The sequence below is a fragment of the Diceros bicornis genome, chromosome 21, assembly GCF_020826845.1.
Source record: "Diceros bicornis minor isolate mBicDic1 chromosome 21, mDicBic1.mat.cur, whole genome shotgun sequence".
NCBI classification, from domain to species: domain Eukaryota; kingdom Metazoa; phylum Chordata; class Mammalia; order Perissodactyla; family Rhinocerotidae; genus Diceros; species Diceros bicornis.
Window position 1 is genome coordinate 29,333,235 of NC_080760.1, and position 18,190 is coordinate 29,351,424.

The window sequence follows — 18,190 nt, forward strand, 5'->3', positions numbered from 1 at the left end:
GGCGCTGACCTATGTACCGCTCATCAAGCCATGCTGCGGCAGCATCCTACATACAAAACAGAGGAAGATGGGACAGATGTTAGCTCAGGGCTAATCTTCCTCAGCAAAAAGAGGAAGATTGGCAACAGATGTTAGCTCAGGGGCCAATCTTCCTCATCAAAAAAACACCATGGGGCCACCCGGTGGCGCAGCGGTTAAGTGCGCGCGCTCCACTGTGGCGGCCAGGGGTTCGCAGGTTCGGATCCTGGGTGCGCACTGATGCACCGCTTGTTAAGCCATGCTGTGGTGGCGTCCCATATAAAGTAGAGGAAGATGGGCATGGATGTTAGCCCAGAGCCAGTCTTCCTCAAGAAAAACGGGGAGGATTGGCATCAGATGTTAGCTCAGGGCTAGTCCTCCTCACAAAAGACAAAAAAAAAACACCAAGTCAGTTATTGATATGTGTTAGATTGACAAAATTAAAATTGTGTTCTTTGTATTTTTAATTTTGTTTACAGCTGATAATTCATCTCTATTCTTAAAACATTATTAAATTACATTTAATAGCACTGATTTTCTGTAACCCTCTTTCCTCTGCCAATGTAGTACCTTGGTAAGCCAACTGATTCTTAAAGTCACTAGTGTACACTCTAACCATAACACTACTACCATCTTTTAATCTAACATTACAAATATTCAAAACCTTGCATGGTTTTATTAATTACAAAACAAACATATTCATATTTATATACTCAAATATTTGTCACATAACCAGTGATATAAACATATTGAGAAGAAACTTACTTACTTGTACAGTTAGGCAAAGTTCCAGACCACGTTCCATTGGCTGTGCACTGTCTAACTGAAGGCCCAGAAAGGATATATCCCTCCGTGCAGGAATAAATGACTGAACTAGAAAATGTTGTGCCATCGATCCGAAAGACTTTTCCGTTAGCTGTTGTTCCTGGGTTACCACACTGTACAGCTATAAAACAAAATGGTAAAGAGTATACATAAAAATAGTGTAATTAAAAATCCTTTCACAAAAAGTTAATGACTAAATGATTGTTTCAAATTATCCAAAGGAGATATAAAATCTCCTAAAATAATCATTAAATTATTTTACGTGGTTGAAATTCAAGGATGAATTTATATTGATTTTATTAGTTTAATTAGTGGGATGAAAATCATATAACAGCTATTCTTTTAAAAGTCTTTTGTTAGTAGCTTTGGAAAAAACTTTACAAAGTAATTACTTGAGAGTATTGTCTTTGGGTGCCACAAAATCTTTCAAAGAATGATTATAAGAGTCTCAGCCTAAAAAAGCAACTCACATAAAATTGGAAGATAGTAACATCGAGATGCAACAGAGATTGATATTAAGTATACTTCTGAGAAGATAGATATAAACAATTTAAATATTAAAGGCATCCATGTATATTTTTATTTATATAAGTATATAACTGATTTGCATTAAAACTTTATAATCTCTCTTTCCTGACCAAGGCATACAAACAATAAACCGAGTAAAAACAAAGTAACTAAATTCTAGAAATGGTTTTCAACATATCCTAAACAGGAGTCACAAACACAAATATCATATGATTAACTGTTCTGTATTATCTTTAACTATTTGCCATCAATGTCATAAGTGAATATCTTAAAAGCAAGCCTATGTCAAATGTAATACTAAATTTTGTTGTAACATAAGAAGGCATTTTAGTACTTTAGAAAAGTTAAGGCTATATTTACAAATATGAAGTGTAAATTTAGTTTCAGTAACATCTATATTGCTTGCTGCATCTTAAATATTTAATTTTGCTGTATGTAGTGGCAGTGTAGTGATGCTGTAACGATGCTGTATGTTTGTGAGTATATGTGTGTAGACAGGAAACTTACACCCCTTATACATATACAAGGTATTATAATAATACACACTTGTATCAATAGTGTTAAAGTTTGCTTGTTTTCACACATCCTCTCCAACACCATGTGCCAACATTTAAAAACCTTGTCAGTTTGTCAAAAAATGCTATATTCTTTAAATCTGTATTTTTCTATTTATTAAATTAAGATATTTTAACACATTTATTTGATATGGCTATTTTCACTTGTGTTTTATCCATCACATTCTAGGAAAGCTTTTATATTTTATTGTAAATTACTAAAGTAATATAACATTACAAAACATTTGAAATAAAGAGAAAAAAAATAGTACAAATTTCACCACTCCGTTGTACTATCATTTTTTGTGTATTGCCTTTTATACTTTCTTTCAAATGAATATCATTTCCCATGATTTTAATGAGCACATAATTTTTTAACAAAATTTTATATGATTTACATTTTCTCATATTGCTTCATGGCCTTTATTCTATATTTCATTGACTATACACTATTACATCATGTAACTATACAGTTGCTTATGTAATAATTTTCCTAGTGTTGTCAAATTATTTTCAGCTGCTGCTAGTCATAATTAGAAATAAAAAATTGCATCTTTATGATTGTGTGTTTTCTTTAATATTTTTATTTTCTTTAGGAAGATAATCCTCAAAAGTGGAGTTAATAAATCAAAAATATATACTCTAAGAATATATATGTGTTTTTGTCAAATTACTTTAAAAATATTATAACCATAAAAAACCTCTATAAATGTTTTATAGTTCTAGTTTTGCTGCACATACACCAGAATTTCATACTAAAACAGGTGCAAAATGATGCTTTGATATTTACTTATCATTGTTTAGTAGTTATGCAGAATTTTTTTCTATAGGTTGTATTTTTTGCTCTTCTGTATTGTCTGTTCATTTCTTCTGTCCATTTATCTACTAGAATGTGTTTTTCTAAATGGTTTGTATGAGCTCCATTTATGAGAAAAATATTAATTCTGTTATATTTGCTACAATTCCTAGTTATTCTTTATCTGTAATGTGTATACTAATAAAACAAAGTCAACATCAGGTTGTGTTTCATCTAAAAATATTTTGCGGTTCAGCTGAACAAAGGGATGGCTTAGATATCACTCATGTAATGGACAACATTATTATAGAGACTTTGCCATTGGAAAGTAAGTTTGAGAAACAAAGCGAACAACAGTTTAATCTTACTTACTGTCTTTTGCTCAACAACTTTGTTTCTCAACTTCTTTCCCTATAATAGCAACTGAGTTACAACTCTCTCTTAATTGAGATTATTAAATTTGGTCCACTTAAAAAAAAGATGGCTATCTTTCCTAGAATAAGGATACTAATTTTAAACATAATAAAACGTTTCTAAAATACAATCAATCAAAAAACTGTCAGGAAGTTTCTATTGGCAATTACTTCCTATTTATAAAATGAATATATTTGGTACAACATCAGGTAAGTTTTATAAATACCTTTGCAAGTTTAGTTTTGGAACTAAAATCATGTTAAAAAGAACAATTTAAATTATAGGGATAGGCCGGCCCCGTGGCTTAGCGGTTAAGTGCGCGCGCTCCGCCGCTGGCGGCCCGGGTTCGGATCCCGGGATCGCACGGACGCGCCGCTTCTCCGGCCACGCTGCTTCTCCGGCCACGCTGAGGCCACGTCCCACATACAGCAACTAGAAGGATGTGCAGCTATGACAGACAACTATCTACTGGGGCGTTGGGGGAAAAATAAATAAATAAAATCTTTAAAAAAAAAAGAAACAAAAACGTTTTCAGTAAATTATAGGGACAATTTCCCAGCAACATTTTATTTTCTAGTCAACCTTGTAAAAATTTAATTATGCTAACTCTGAGTCAGTCAGAAATTCATAATTTTACTCAAACACCACAAATTTTAAGAATTCTAGTTACTAGCAATTTTATTCTATAAATAAAAATCTCATTTATACTTAGGCATCTTTTTATATTTTTCCATTTTTTCTTCTTAGTGCTATCAAGTCTATTTCGATTCCTAGTGTCCCAGTGTATATAGCAGGGCGGAACCCTGCCCGGTCCGTTTGTGCCCTCCTCTCATCTCCAGCACTATATCAGAAAATGCTTTGCCGCTCTTCATAGGGTTTTCACGAGCAATTTTTTCAGAATTGGGTGGCCAGGTCCTTCTTCCTAGTCTGTCTTAGTCTGGAAGCTCGCTGAAACCTGTCCACCATGGGTGACCCTGCTGGTATTTGAAATACTGGTGACATAGCTTTCAGAATCACAGCAACTTGCCCCCACCACAGTATGACAATCGACAGACAGGTGGTGTGGTTCCCTCACCAGGAAACAAACCTGGGCCTCCGCAATGAGAGCTCCGAATCTTAACCATAGACCACCATTTCTACAAACCTGAAAACTAACACAGGTCTTGAGGTAATATTGATGCAAGAACAAACTATTTTTTTTCCCAATAGTGTCTACAATACAGAGCACTATGATAAACAGGGGAAAATAAACCTTTTTTAACAGATATTTTTAAGTTTTCCTATCCAGATGTTTGCTATGATATGAACAATGTTTGTAGATAAATGACCCATGAGAGATATATTTTATAACTATTACCTTACAGGTTGTGTGTCAGTGAGTTCTCTTACAGGATGGTGTCAGTGAAACTGGAATACTACTGCTTTTATTCCATGGTTGGGGGCAGAAGAACTGGCAGGAGTAACTTCGGTAGTAACGGATTGAATTTGGATACACATTAAACTCCAGAAGTTTCAATATATTTAGTTGCTGCTTGAGATTACCTTTGCATTCTGGCTGCCTTCCAGTCCAACTGCCGTTGGCTAAACATATTCTTTCTTCTGAGCCATGAAGGATATAACCAGTATCACAAGAAAAACGTACAGAACTTTTGGTTCTGAAATCGCTTTCCTGTCTAGAACCATGACCAGGAGTACCTGGATCCCCACAGGTACCAGTAGCATCACCTGCAATTCAGTACAGTTCAAGTTAATTTATTTCAACAAACATTTACTATGTTCATGATCTATTCCAGCATTCTTGGAGGCAGTTGTCTTTGTGCATACTGTTTTTAACACGATAAGTTAACTAGGTAAAATCGTAACTCATATTTCCGATCTGTCTCCAGTCATAAGAAAAAGCCTAAATGGAAAAGAAAATAGTTGTAAGAATATGATGTCATTTTCTATATCAGTAATATTTGGACCTATTAAATAGGTGAAGACATTTCATTAGTATCTCCAGAACCTGGCTAATAACCAAGTTAATAGAAAATTTATAACTGAAAGTACTATGGGCTCAAATGAAAATGGATTTATAAAACTAAAATTAAAACACAGGATTTGGTAATTTACGTTTCCTTCTCTGAATTTCCTAATTACTGAAAATCTTTTTTTGTTAGAACTGTGATGTGCTGAAAAATGTAAATGCTACAATATAGAATTTCCTGTAACATAAAATTTCATCCTCTAATTTTCTCTACCAGTGACCATTGGTCAAAGATAAATGAACTGCACACTTCTCATATATGAAAATATAAAAATAAGTTATAAACAATCAAAGACCAGAAACTCTGACTTAAGTTCCTAATAAGGATTTTATTCATGACTAGGATTTTATTCATGACACCTAGTCATGAATAAAACACTAAAACACTGATTTGAGTGTGAAGGATTTACTAAGTCCCTTTATCATTTCTTAAGTAATTCTAATCAGAGTTGCCATAGCATTAGTATATATTAAGAGAGAAAGAAAGAGAAACAGAGAGAGAAAGTTCAATACATAAGCACTGAAAATGCCCTGTCTGTCTAGATGCCTTTTTTGACATGCCCTGTGTGTTTGGAATCCCACTTCACATCTCCTCATTTTCATGTGATGTAATGTTAACCACACAAAACTTTAAGATCAATATTTTGCTTTTAAATATCTGTGTACAATTATTTTTTTTGCAATTTAGTAGCATTTCCTAATACATTGGGATGTATGTGTGTAAGTTTACGTGTTTTTATCTATAATCAGTAATCTGAGTGAGTTAATTAACTATGAGTTGCTCCAAGATAAGAGTTTTAATTCTCATTGAAATCAGTTTCATAGTCACATTAAAAAATGATGATTTTTTAAATCTATAGATTAAATTTGAAGTCCCAGGCAGTCACTTCATAGGGATTAACCACCAGTTAGAAGGAGATTCTGAAATAAGTAACCATTTTACAACTTTTACCCCTCAAGGAAAAACAATGTAAAGCAACTCCTAATAAGTCATCAGCATGATCTGCACAGAGATAAAATAATATAAAGATAATGGAGAATATATAAATAAAAGAACAGAAAAATAAGCACCGATATCTGATTGATGTGTAAAAATAAGTAGAATAAGTAGTATCAAATAGGGAGACATGACAGATTTAAAAGTTAAATGACATTTTTGAAGAAAAGCAGTAGCTTAAACAGCTCAAAAAAGACTTATCAAATACTCACTCTGTGAACAAATTGTTAATTAAAAATAACCTTAATATTCACTTATTCTACGATAATTCTATTGGGGGTATAGAGACTCAGGAATTATATGTTGCCTATTAATAACGAAGAAAGTTAGGATAGACAAATACCTTTCACAAAACTTGACTTATTTTAATTTAAAACATTTAGGACTTTATTTTAAAAGTATGCTATTAAGTAAACAATTGCTTGGAAAGTTTAATAGAACCGAACTCTAACAGAAGATCACTAAAATAACATTGCCTTCTGGGGAAAATTACATTTGGTATCTGCTAGACTGGAGTAGCTACTTAAACTTCAGTGGTTCACCATTTTAATAAACAAAAGCACTTTAAACAGAACAGCATCCTAAAACCATTTAATTTTTTACATTAGCCACAACATAGTTCAAACCATATACCTGTAATTTACTATCTACAAGATGAGTATTAATTTGCACTCTGAATTTATATTACCTTAAGAAGTATTCCAATAAATGTATAAACAATGTTATAGTTTCTCTCATGAGATTTTTAAGAGACATGTGTTATCTCTTTAGATTGTTTTGTGCATACATTCCTAATAATAATAATACTAATAATGTAATTTCCAACACACATTGTCCAATTTTCCAAGTGGTACCTGAACAATGAGGTTGTGATCCACTCCAATGGCCATTTAATTGGCAAGTCCTTGATGACTGGCCTAGAAGGGTGCGCTTTCCTGTGCAGGAATAGTGAACAGTGGACCCAAAGGTATACTTCTCACCAGACAGGACTGCATTAGGAGGAATGCCAGGGTGTCCACAGTCAATCACTACAATACATAATTATTGAATATAAAATTTTTTTATATCTCCTATCGAACAACCTGCACCACCTTTTTATAAAATAAATCAGAAGTAAATTATCTGCTCAAATATATACAACCTCCAGAAATCAAACACCTATGTGAAAGCTGACTTTTTAAAAAATAAAATGGAAGTTGTAGTTAAAGGAGCAATTCTGTTAACCCATTCACCCTGAGCATGAGTTTAACAGAAACATTCTAAGCAGTCATAAATGACTGAGTGAGTATCAGTACGTGTAGGGGTGGTGAGTGTGTGTTCATACACATATGTGCATGGGTGTGAATTACGTGTGTGCCTGAACAAGGATGCCCAAGTTAGGGAAAGGAGTAACGTGGACTGGCTAAATAAGGACATAGGATGCCGTATAGGATTCAAAATAAGCCCATACAAAAATTAAAAGGGAAGAAATTTGAGGATAAAGGAGAGGGAATGAAGATAGATCTAAGACACAAATCTAATATGTAGTCTAGAATAATTCCATCCCAGGCCATTAATGAATAAATTATGCTGTACAAAGAAAATACTCAGTGGCTTGTTAAGCAAAAAACTGCTAAGCATCGCAGAATCAGATGTCAATACCTCGTAGAATTTTCTTTATAACGTAAGGTAGTTTGAGAACTTAGTGTCCCCCCTTTTAGTTGGAACTTGAAAAATACTGAGTGCAATATGACTCTAGAGTATTAAATAGCACACAAGGGGACATGAACCTAATAAAATCCTTGAGTACTTAGCACACTACCGGAGAGTGTGATAGGAAATAAAGAAAGGTGAGGAGTGTACGAGAACTAAGAAAATCTGAAGTTCATGTTTACATGTTCTTAGTCATAGTCACACAAGGCCAAGTAAGTGAATTAGTCAAACTATTAGACCAGTCAGTCTACAAAAAGAAGTTAAATACCTTTTAAGCAAGGAATCAATGATTGCCTTAATTATTTGCTTATAATCTGAAATTTAATAGACACTGCACGAAGTTTTATTTCTTCATTAGTGTAAGAATGATGTCACAAAACTTTCAACAAATTCTACTCCCATGAACATAAAGAAAGTGTCCCTAAGTAAAATATGATTGTAAAATAATTTTATAATTTAGAGATTTAGTATAACCAAAAATAACTCGCACAATGATTTCTTGACATACTACTCCTTCGATCTATAAAGTTCTTCTCTTTCCTATCATGTCCAAGATTCATCACCTCTTTGAGACGTGGCTATTTTTAAGACCTATCAACTAACTGAATTCTTAAAATTCATGTTCAGTTCTCTATGTCCTCGCATAATTTTTATTTCTTTCTGTTAAATTATTTTCTCACTGCACATGTTAAGTATATGCATTCTGCTCTAATTTATCTTATTTATATTTTACAACTCCAACACAACATAACAAAATGTACTATTAAATGTTCAATGACTTGAAAGATGATGTATATTAACACTTAGTGCACTTGTATGTGTCTGTATATGATAAACATTTAAGATCAACAAGTTTATGTAATATTTTTGTCTATATTCTCAAGTATTCTGAAGCTGTGGTGGCTGTTTACATTAAGACTAATATTGCCTTAAATCAAATTTGAAATATTAGTACAAAAGAAAAATCATGGGATTTTTTTGCTTCTAAGGGATGGTAATATCACAGAATATGATATGAAAGACGTCTGCTTTTCATATTCTATCTGCTCTATCAAAGTTCAAAATCAAAGAATGACAGAGAGATATTTATCACATTAGCATTAATAAAAATGGCATTTGGGCATTGAATTGGCAGAATATAGGGATGTGCAGTTTCAAAACAATAAAATCAAAAATAAAATAATAATTAAAGTCATAATTAAAGACAAAATCCGTCTGATACATAGCTCTAGATATTTTATAAGATAATAAACATACATATTGCTTCCATGGCATTTTCTCAAGGAAGAATTCACATTATCTACTTACTGATACATTCTGGTAAAGGTTTGTCCCATTGTCCATTTGGTTGACATATCAAAACTGAAGATCCAAATAAGAAATATCCAGGATTGCAGTCATAGAACACCACAGTGCCATAGGTGAAATTTCCATGTTCTATTTTACTTTCTCTTTTGGAATTGGCTTGAATTCCAGGATCAGAACAGTTCACCACTAAACAAATGACAAATGATAAATTTTGAAAGGTATGTCTGGAATAATATTTATACACAAAGATTTCAATTAGAAATTTAGTTTCAAAGGCAAATTTAATCAAACAAACCAAAGATTCTAGGAATAAAATTAATACATGGGCTATCTAGACAATGAAGTAAAATCTGTGTGGTTGAAAATACAGAAAAAAGGAAAGCGTTTTTGCAAAAATTTTTTGAACACTAGCAACTCCATGAGTATTATGCTGAGTACAGATTTAAAGAATGATACCTTTCATAATGATACTTTATACCTTTAAAGGTATAGTTAACCCATAAAAAATGTAGAAAAATGATAATTTGGCTGTATTTTATCAAACAATATGATGCATATCATACTTCTTGGCAAAATGGAAAACATCAAAAATTCTTTTATCTGTTTCTGTAGAGAAAGCAATTAATAAATCCTCAATGCAGGTATCATGGCAATTCAGGCCTCAAACATAGTTTTTCCAAAAATATGAAGAAAATAAATGCCAAGGCAACTTCCATTAATTACGAAGCAAATCACAAATGAAAATGATCTCTATGACTTTTTATTTGCAGCCATAAAATAGGTACATGATAATAAAGTTAAGCAATTGAAATAAAGCCTGCCAGTTTTAACTTTTTAAAAAATAAGTTAAAAATTAAGGGAAAAAAATAGCATTGCTAATGAGACAACATCAACATTAAATCTTTTGTTTTATTAGTTGAAAACTCTATTGTTCTTCCACACTGTTTCAAATGTTACACATTACCATGCTCTAAGCTGGAATACAGTTAGACTTTTACCTTTGCATACTGGGGGAGGATGGCTCCACTGTCTGTTGGCTTGGCACTGTGCCTTTGTTGGCCCTTGCATAAGATACCCAATATTGCAAGAGAATGTTACCACATCGTTAAAGTTGAATCCATTTCCACTTGTTCTTCCGTAAATTGGACTACCAGGGTGACCACAGCTAACAGCTAATAGCAACGGTTGTGGGAGGAAGGAAGCACAAAACAGAATATTTGGTTATCAGTTATCACATGACAATGACACTTAATCATTTCAAACAATGGAGAAAGTAGACCACTTTTATGTGAAAATATATCTAAAGTACTTTTACTGATGCAAAGGAGCAATTTAGAATGCCAAATTAGTGCAATATAATAGGAATATTATTTTAGAAAATAGACAATTATTTACAATTATGATAATTTTATACAAGTCGTACAGAGATATTTAAAAGTTTCATGGTATCTTTTCATTCTCTCTATTTTTTGGGGGGAGAAGAATACTGAAATTCAAAGAAATCTGGGAAAGATTGAAGTTCATGTCACTAGTCAGTAGAAAAAACAAATGAAACAACTGATCTTCCTTTTCTAGATAAGTTTAAGAATTGAAGATGCTTGAAGGCAGTTTTTTGTATTTACTTTTTTAGTGGTTTATTTTAATATTATTTATACAAGCAATTTATATGAATAATAGATTGATAAGCAAAAGTGTACTTGAAGAATAACTTAATGTGACTACATAATATGAGCAATAAAAAATGATACATGATGCTGCATTAGAATTCTTCTTAATATCTTAAGATATCAATATTAACATTCTCTTACCAATCAACCTTACTGGTTTATTTTTTTTCACAATTGATATTTGATATTTTAGAACAATTTTTGAAATAATGGTAACAGATGAATTATTTAAATTCTTTTAGTGTTAGAGTTCTATTGGAGATTTTATGCAGTGCTGACTTTTCTCAAATACTTTGTATTTCTATGAACTGTTTTATTGCATCATCTCACTCTATTAATCAGAGCAACTCCAGTAATCATGCTTCATAATTGTGCACAGTGAAAGACCATAGTCAATTTTAGTACTTTTGAAATGACCCAAGAGCAATTATTTTTCAGCTGTATTGTTAATGTCAACCTACTCATTTGGAAATTTAACTGCATCTTATTCTTGTTAAAATTATCAATAAAGAAACCAGTTTTACCCCAAGGGCCAATTTTCATTTATAGTCTCAATTATTCAACAAGAAAAACAGTGGTATTAGTTGGCTATGCTTGAATATTAATGAAAGGGAAAAAAATCCAGGACAGACCCAAGCATAATATTGCTGTCTTTAAATCATCAGATAATCTGTGTGTGTGTGTGTGCGCGCGTGCGTGTGCACATGCACACCTTAGAAAAGCAATTTTAATTGTTAACTATATGCTCTATTACCTTATTCAATCTCAACACACTAAAGTATTTTCCATGAAACTAGAACTCCCATGAATTTCTGTTGAATGGATAAAAATTTGACAATGATGGAATTTATAAATATGGATGTAATTAGTCACAGAATAAATGAAATATTTCCTGTGAATTCACACTAAAAGTCCCATGCATTATTTATCTACAGCCTCCAAAATCTCTATCATCTGATCCTATGATGTTGCAATTACATTTTTATATTTTCTCATTTTCTAACATCAATTTTAATATAAATGTCAGTAATTGGGACTGGAAACAATTATGAGAAAAAAATAAGAAACACATTAATAATTGACTTTAAGGTCCAAAATAGGATAGATTGTGATGTGAAACATTGTGTACTGCTAGGGAATCAGCGAAGTAAGAAAAAGTAATAGAGTTACCAATATTCAACTATACTATTACTTTTGTATTATAACAGTCATAATAAATGCAAAATGGGCAAAGCTATATCATACATATAGGAACCACAAAGCACAGCAGGTATATTTAAATAAGAATAATATAAAGGTATTATTTTAAAATCCATTTTATTATTCATGTGTGAATTCATATGTAAATTAACTTAAAAGATCAGGTGGATATTTGTTGAACTCGTGAGATATTTTATTAAGACAACTCCAAAATTACATATAGTTATACAACTTTGTATGAATTTAAAAATAGTGGAAAGAGTGCTTTAAAACAAACTTTTAAATAAATTTTAAATATTTAATATAATATTTTATGACAAAATATTATAATTACATTAGCTGTGATACGTAATCTTGATGTATTTAAGAACATGATGGATTTTGAAGCTAAAACAGGCCATAACGATAAACACTTTCAACCATTCACTTTATATATAAGGGGAGTTAGAGGCTAGAGAGATTAAATGACTTGCATTAGCTCACGTAATTGGCAGTGGAACTGAAATGAGAACAATGGCTCTCCATATCATGCCTAATGATTTCTTCCCCCACTAATTATACTCCATCAGCATCTGAATTTGATGTGACAACTATACCATTATAATTATTAGAAAAAATTTATCCAAAGTACTTTTCACTATAAAAAGTTTTGTAGTATCACATCACAATAATATTGATGCTATTGCACAGTGATCTCAACAAATTAAAGTTGTTATAACTAAAAATTTGTCAAGAATATGCCTTCCATATAGGAATATGCAGTTATAAATATCATGTATTTATATTAAATACTAGAATAGCTGAATTTAATTTCTTGTCTTTATACAAAACATAAATAATAATAGACATTCTAATATTTTCTTCCATTATCATAGTGGTTGGTTTTATATGCTTCTGAACACACCCCACTTTAAAGACTAGTGCACAGCAGTATGAAAAAATGAATTATGAGAATTTAGTTTATGTCTTTCATCCTTTAATATATACATATATATATTTATACATATACATATGTGTGTGTGTAAACTTACGTTATCTTACCTAATAAAAAAATTACTGATAATTGCATGAGAACAGAGGTCTCTAATTATTTCTGCCATGCTTACTTACGCACACAGGATGGGAGCTGACCAGACCAATTGTGATCCTGTTGACATATTCTCACTGAAGAACCAATCAATCGAAAACCAGGATTACATTGATAAACAACTGTGTCTCTGTAGCCATAATTTTCTCCAATGACTTGACCATTCACAATGAGTTCCGGAATTCCACAGTGACCCGCTAAAATGGGTCAGAAGGTAATATTTTTAATACTGTGATCTAAGTTTTATTTGTGTATTTATATATATATATAACATTACTAAACTTTTAAAGTTTACTTAGAAGCATGCCACAAATAATGCAAAGATGATTATATGACATAAAGATAACTATAAGATACTCAGCAAAATGCCAAATATTGGGAACGAAAAGAAAACACATTTCTAGTAACACTCGGGTCTCTAAGAAATTAGAAAACGTTTCAATCTGTATAAAAACAAAAATATATCAAAATTTGAGAAATACAGTTAAAGCAGTGCTTTCATAGCTTTTATAGGGGAAATCTATAGCGTTAAGTGCTTTTATTAGCAAGAAAAAAAGATATATGATCAATGACCTAAGATTCCACCTTAAGAAGAGGAAAAAGAGGAGCAAAATAAAGAAGAGAAAATAAAGCCAAAGTAAGTAGATGGAAGGATATACTAACGACTGTTACAGAAATCAAGGAAACAGAAAATAGAAAAACATTACCTAAATAGAGAACATTATCTAAGCTAAAAATTCTTTCTTTAAAAATAGCGACAAAATTCTTAAACTCCTAGCTAGTCCTATCCACACACTAAAAACAGAGAACAAAATTACCCATAACAGGAACGAATGAAGCGATATCACTACAAGCTTTCAGAAATTAAATGAATAAGGAAATATGAAGAATAGCTTATGCCAATACATGTAAAAGATCAGAAGAAAAGAAGAAATTCTTTGAAAATCATATCATACCACAACACAAGATAAAATAGAAAATATGAATAGTCTTTTGTCTATTAAAGTGTTTGAATTCTTAAGCAAAAACCTTCCCACAAAAAAACACTCATGCTCAGATGTTTTCACTGGTAAATTCAATCAAACATTCAAGTTAAAAAAAAAAAAAAAGCACCAAATTTACACACACTCTTTTAGAAAATAGAAAAGAAAGGATTGCTTTCTAACTTGTTTTATGAGGTAATCATCACCCCAAGAGTAAACCTGGAAAAGACAGATGAAAAAACCAATGTCCTTCATGAACACAGATGCAAAACTCCTCAACAAAATTTTAGAAAATCAATCTAGAAACATATATAAATAATAATATCATGATTATCTGGGCTTTATCCAAAAATGAACAGTTGGTTTATAATGGGATATCAACCACTGTAATTTACCATAATGGCAGAGTAAAGGAGAAAAAATATATGATTATTTCAATAGGTAAAGAAAAAGTATTTGGCAAAACTCAGTACACAGTCATGACGAAAACTAACAACAAATTAGAAATTTAAGGAAACTTTTCAACTCGATAAAGACATCTGTGATATTGTAGTTCACAATAAGAAATATATAGTTGCTCGTGGTCCCCATTTCTGGCAGAGCTCCTAAAACCCTTGGAATTACCTAAGTGATTAGAGCAACAAAGGTATCTTTTGTGATGTTAATAAGGTGACTTATGGACCTCACCTAAGGAAGAGGGCTGGTTGCCAGAGGAGCCAACCAAGTGATTACAGGGTTGGAACTTTCAGTCCACCCCCCTGACCTCCAGAGAGGGGAGAGGGGCTGGAGGTTAAATTAATCTCCGCCAATGGCCAATGATTTAATCAATGGTGCCTATGTAATGAATGTAATGAAGCCTCCACAAAAACCGAAAAGGTCAGAGTTTGGAGAGCTTCCAAGTTGATGAAGACGAGGAGATTCAGGGAACAGGGAGCGCACAGAGATCTGGCTTGGAAGCTCCATGCCCTTCCCACATACCTTCCTCTATGCATCTCTTCCATTTGGCTGTTCCTGTGTTAAATTCTTTTATAATAAACTGGTGATCTAGTAAGTAAAATGTTTCTCTGAATTCTGTGAGCCACTCTAGCAAATTAATCAACCCAAGAAGGGGATCGTGGGAACCTCTGATTTATAGCCAGTCAGTCAGACGCACAGGTAACAACCTGGGCTTGGGACTGGTATCTGAAGTGAGGGCAGGGGCAGTCTTGTAGGACTGAACTCTTAATCAATCTGATGCTATCTCCAGGTAGATAGTGTCAGAATTGAGCTGAATTGTAGGACACCCAAGTGGTGTCTGACGCACTGCTTGTTGTTGGAAATTGAGTCTGAGAACACCAAAAGACAGCTAAGCAAAACCAGCTGCTAATGTCATATTTACAATGAAATATTTAGTTCTTTCCTTCTGATATAGGGAATCAGACAAGGATAACCATGCCAACCATTCTATTTAGCATTGTTTAATTGGCCCTATCCAGTGTAATACTTTAATACAAAAGAAGGAAGAAAAAGCATAAATTTGGGAAACAAAAAGTAAAACTATTTTATGCTCCGATGATATATACGTAGAAAATCTTATTTTAAGAAAATCCTAAAGCTAGTAAGTGAGTTTAGCAAGGTTGCAGATATTGTTAGATGCCCATTTCCCCCAAATGATCTACAGATTCAACACAATCCTGATCATAATCATATCGCGCTTTTTTTAAATATAAAAATGGAGAAGCCAATTCTAAAACTTATGTGAAACTGCAGAGGAGCTAGAGTATCCAAAGTTATCTTGAAAATTAAGAACAAATTGGGAAGAATTACATACAAAATTTCAAGACTTATTATAAAATCTCTTGAACTAATGCCAGATATCTTTCTGGAAAAAAAATAAATCTCAATATTACTTTATGATGCATAGAATAATAAATTAAAGATAAATCGTAGATATAAAAGTAAGACAAAAAACTATAAAACTTCTAGAAGAAAACATGACAGAAAATCTTTGTGACTTATGGCTGAGGAAAGGTTTTCTAAACAAGACAGGATCAGCAATAACCAGAAAGGAAAAAAACATGATAAGATAGACTTTACCAAAACTTAAAACTTCTGCTCATCAAAAGACACCATTAAGAAATGAATAGGCAGTGAATCCTAGAAGATAGCGGCGTAAGCAGACTCAGAACTCACCTCCTCCTCCCGTGGACACAGCCAATTTACAACTACTCGTGGAAAAATTACCCCTGAGACAGAACTGAAAACTGGATGAGAGGAACTCCTGCAACAACGGACAATCCTAACTGAGGTGGAAGAGGCAGAGACTCCCTTCTGGAGAGAAAAACGCCGCCTTCACAAGCCGCCAGCTTCACGGCCGCCGGGAGCAGCTCACAGGTACACAGCCTCCCTGGAGGCGCGGGGCCCTGAGCCGGGGAGCGCCCCCGCTGGGGGCATTTTGTGGACCCAGCACAATCGAGACCAGCGGCATAATATCTGACTTTGCCTGCTACTAAAACATTGGGAGAACCGCCAGAAAACCCAGTTCACAAAGAAACTAAAACCGACTCTTAAAGGGCCCGTGCGGAAACTCACCCGTCTCAGAAAGCATCCTAAAATCACCAGAAAGAAAGGTGCACAGTGCTGTGGTGACAAGAGGCTCACCTAATAGGCCCTGAGTGCATCTCGGTGAGGGGTGAGACCTCTCCAGGGACTGGGACATTGGCGGCGGCCATTGTTGTGGCCTGGTGTGGGCGTGCTGACACAGACACCATTGGAGTTCTCCCTGGGGCATGCTAGCCCAGGGTCTGCCCCACCTGCTAGAGCACCAATTTAATCCAGCTCAGCCAGGGCAGGCAGCCCACCCTAGAGACTGGCCCCACCCAACAACAAGCCCTCAGGCAACTTGTGGGCCTGCACAGATTGGTGACTGGATTATCTGCAGCCTGGTAACTGAGCCGACTTGAGCGGGGCAGGGTGTACACAAGGAGCTGGTGGAGAGTGTGGGGCGGTGGCGGAGTGTGTGGGGCTCCCGCCGTGGAGAGACTGGGTCCGCTTGGGGAGGTCGGGGCGCTCACAAGGGGCAGGACTGTGTTGACTGTGTGTGGACCTGTGGGCGGCAGGGCTTGTCAGCTGCAGAAGACTTGTGCTTCTCAAAGACCCACATAGGAGGTTTGCCCCACCTTCCAAAGCCTGAAACAATTGGGTGCTTCTGTGCCTGAGGCCAGCCCCACCCAGCTGCAATCCTCAGAGAGCTGACAAGAGACCTAATAGGCTAGAGGCTTACAGGAATTGTAAGGCCCTGAGCCTAACAACCTGCCATGCTGGGGGCCTACTCACTTAAAAGAAATACTGCAACACAAATGTGGTATTAGAACTTGCAGCCAACTGTGCTGGGGCTCCCCACACCTGATAAAGAGACTGAAGGGCCCACAACAACTACAAGCAGCTGAGCATTACAACAGCTGGCCAGGAGCATAACTCAGCCTCCCTGGGCGCCTACAGGGAGAGCAAACAGGCCACAACAGAAGGACACACGTAGCCCACATAAGGATCAACCCTGGAACATTGAGAACTGAGGGAAGCACAGTGGAAGCCTCCTAAGGCATCACTTACATAAGGTCACCTATCCAAGAGCAGGAGACGTAGCTGACCTACCTAATACGTAGACACAAGCACAGGGAAAGAGGCAAAATGAGGAGGCAAAAGAATACATTCCAAGTAAGGGAACAGGACAAAACCCCAGAAAAGGAACTAAGTGAAACAGAAACAAACAACCTACCTGACAGAGAGTTCAAACTAAGAGTGTTAAGGATGCTCACTGATCTGGGGAGAAGAATAGATGAACTCAGTGAGAATGTCAACAAAGAAATGGAAGATATAAAAAAGAACCAATCAGAAATGAAGAATACAATACTGGAAATGAAAAATTCATTAGAGGGACTCAAAAGCAGAGTAGAGGATACAGAAGAACGGATCTGTGAGCTGGACGAAAGACTAGAAGAAATTACCCAAGGTGAACAGGTAAAAGAGAAGAGAATTAAAAAGAGTGAGGACAATGTAAGGGACCTCGGGGACAACATCAAGCGCACTAACATCCGTGTTATAGGTGTCCCAGAA

General features: G+C 34.4%; 1 protein-coding gene across 3 annotated transcripts in view; it reads right to left on the minus strand.

Moving 5' to 3' along the window:
* Positions 1-18,190, minus strand: part of CSMD3 (CUB and Sushi multiple domains 3) — a 1,210,091-nt gene that overhangs the window by 43,816 nt on the left and 1,148,085 nt on the right. For all 3 annotated transcript variants that reach the window (XM_058564813.1, XM_058564812.1, XM_058564811.1), the window contains 6 exons: positions 13,136-13,309; positions 10,157-10,330; positions 9,159-9,344; positions 7,013-7,186; positions 4,678-4,860; positions 788-964 (listed from right to left, as the gene is read on the minus strand). In XM_058564813.1, the coding sequence (XP_058420796.1) occupies positions 788-964; positions 4,678-4,860; positions 7,013-7,186; positions 9,159-9,344; positions 10,157-10,330; positions 13,136-13,309 (1,068 nt within the window). The remainder of the gene's footprint in view (positions 1-787; positions 965-4,677; positions 4,861-7,012; positions 7,187-9,158; positions 9,345-10,156; positions 10,331-13,135; positions 13,310-18,190) is intronic.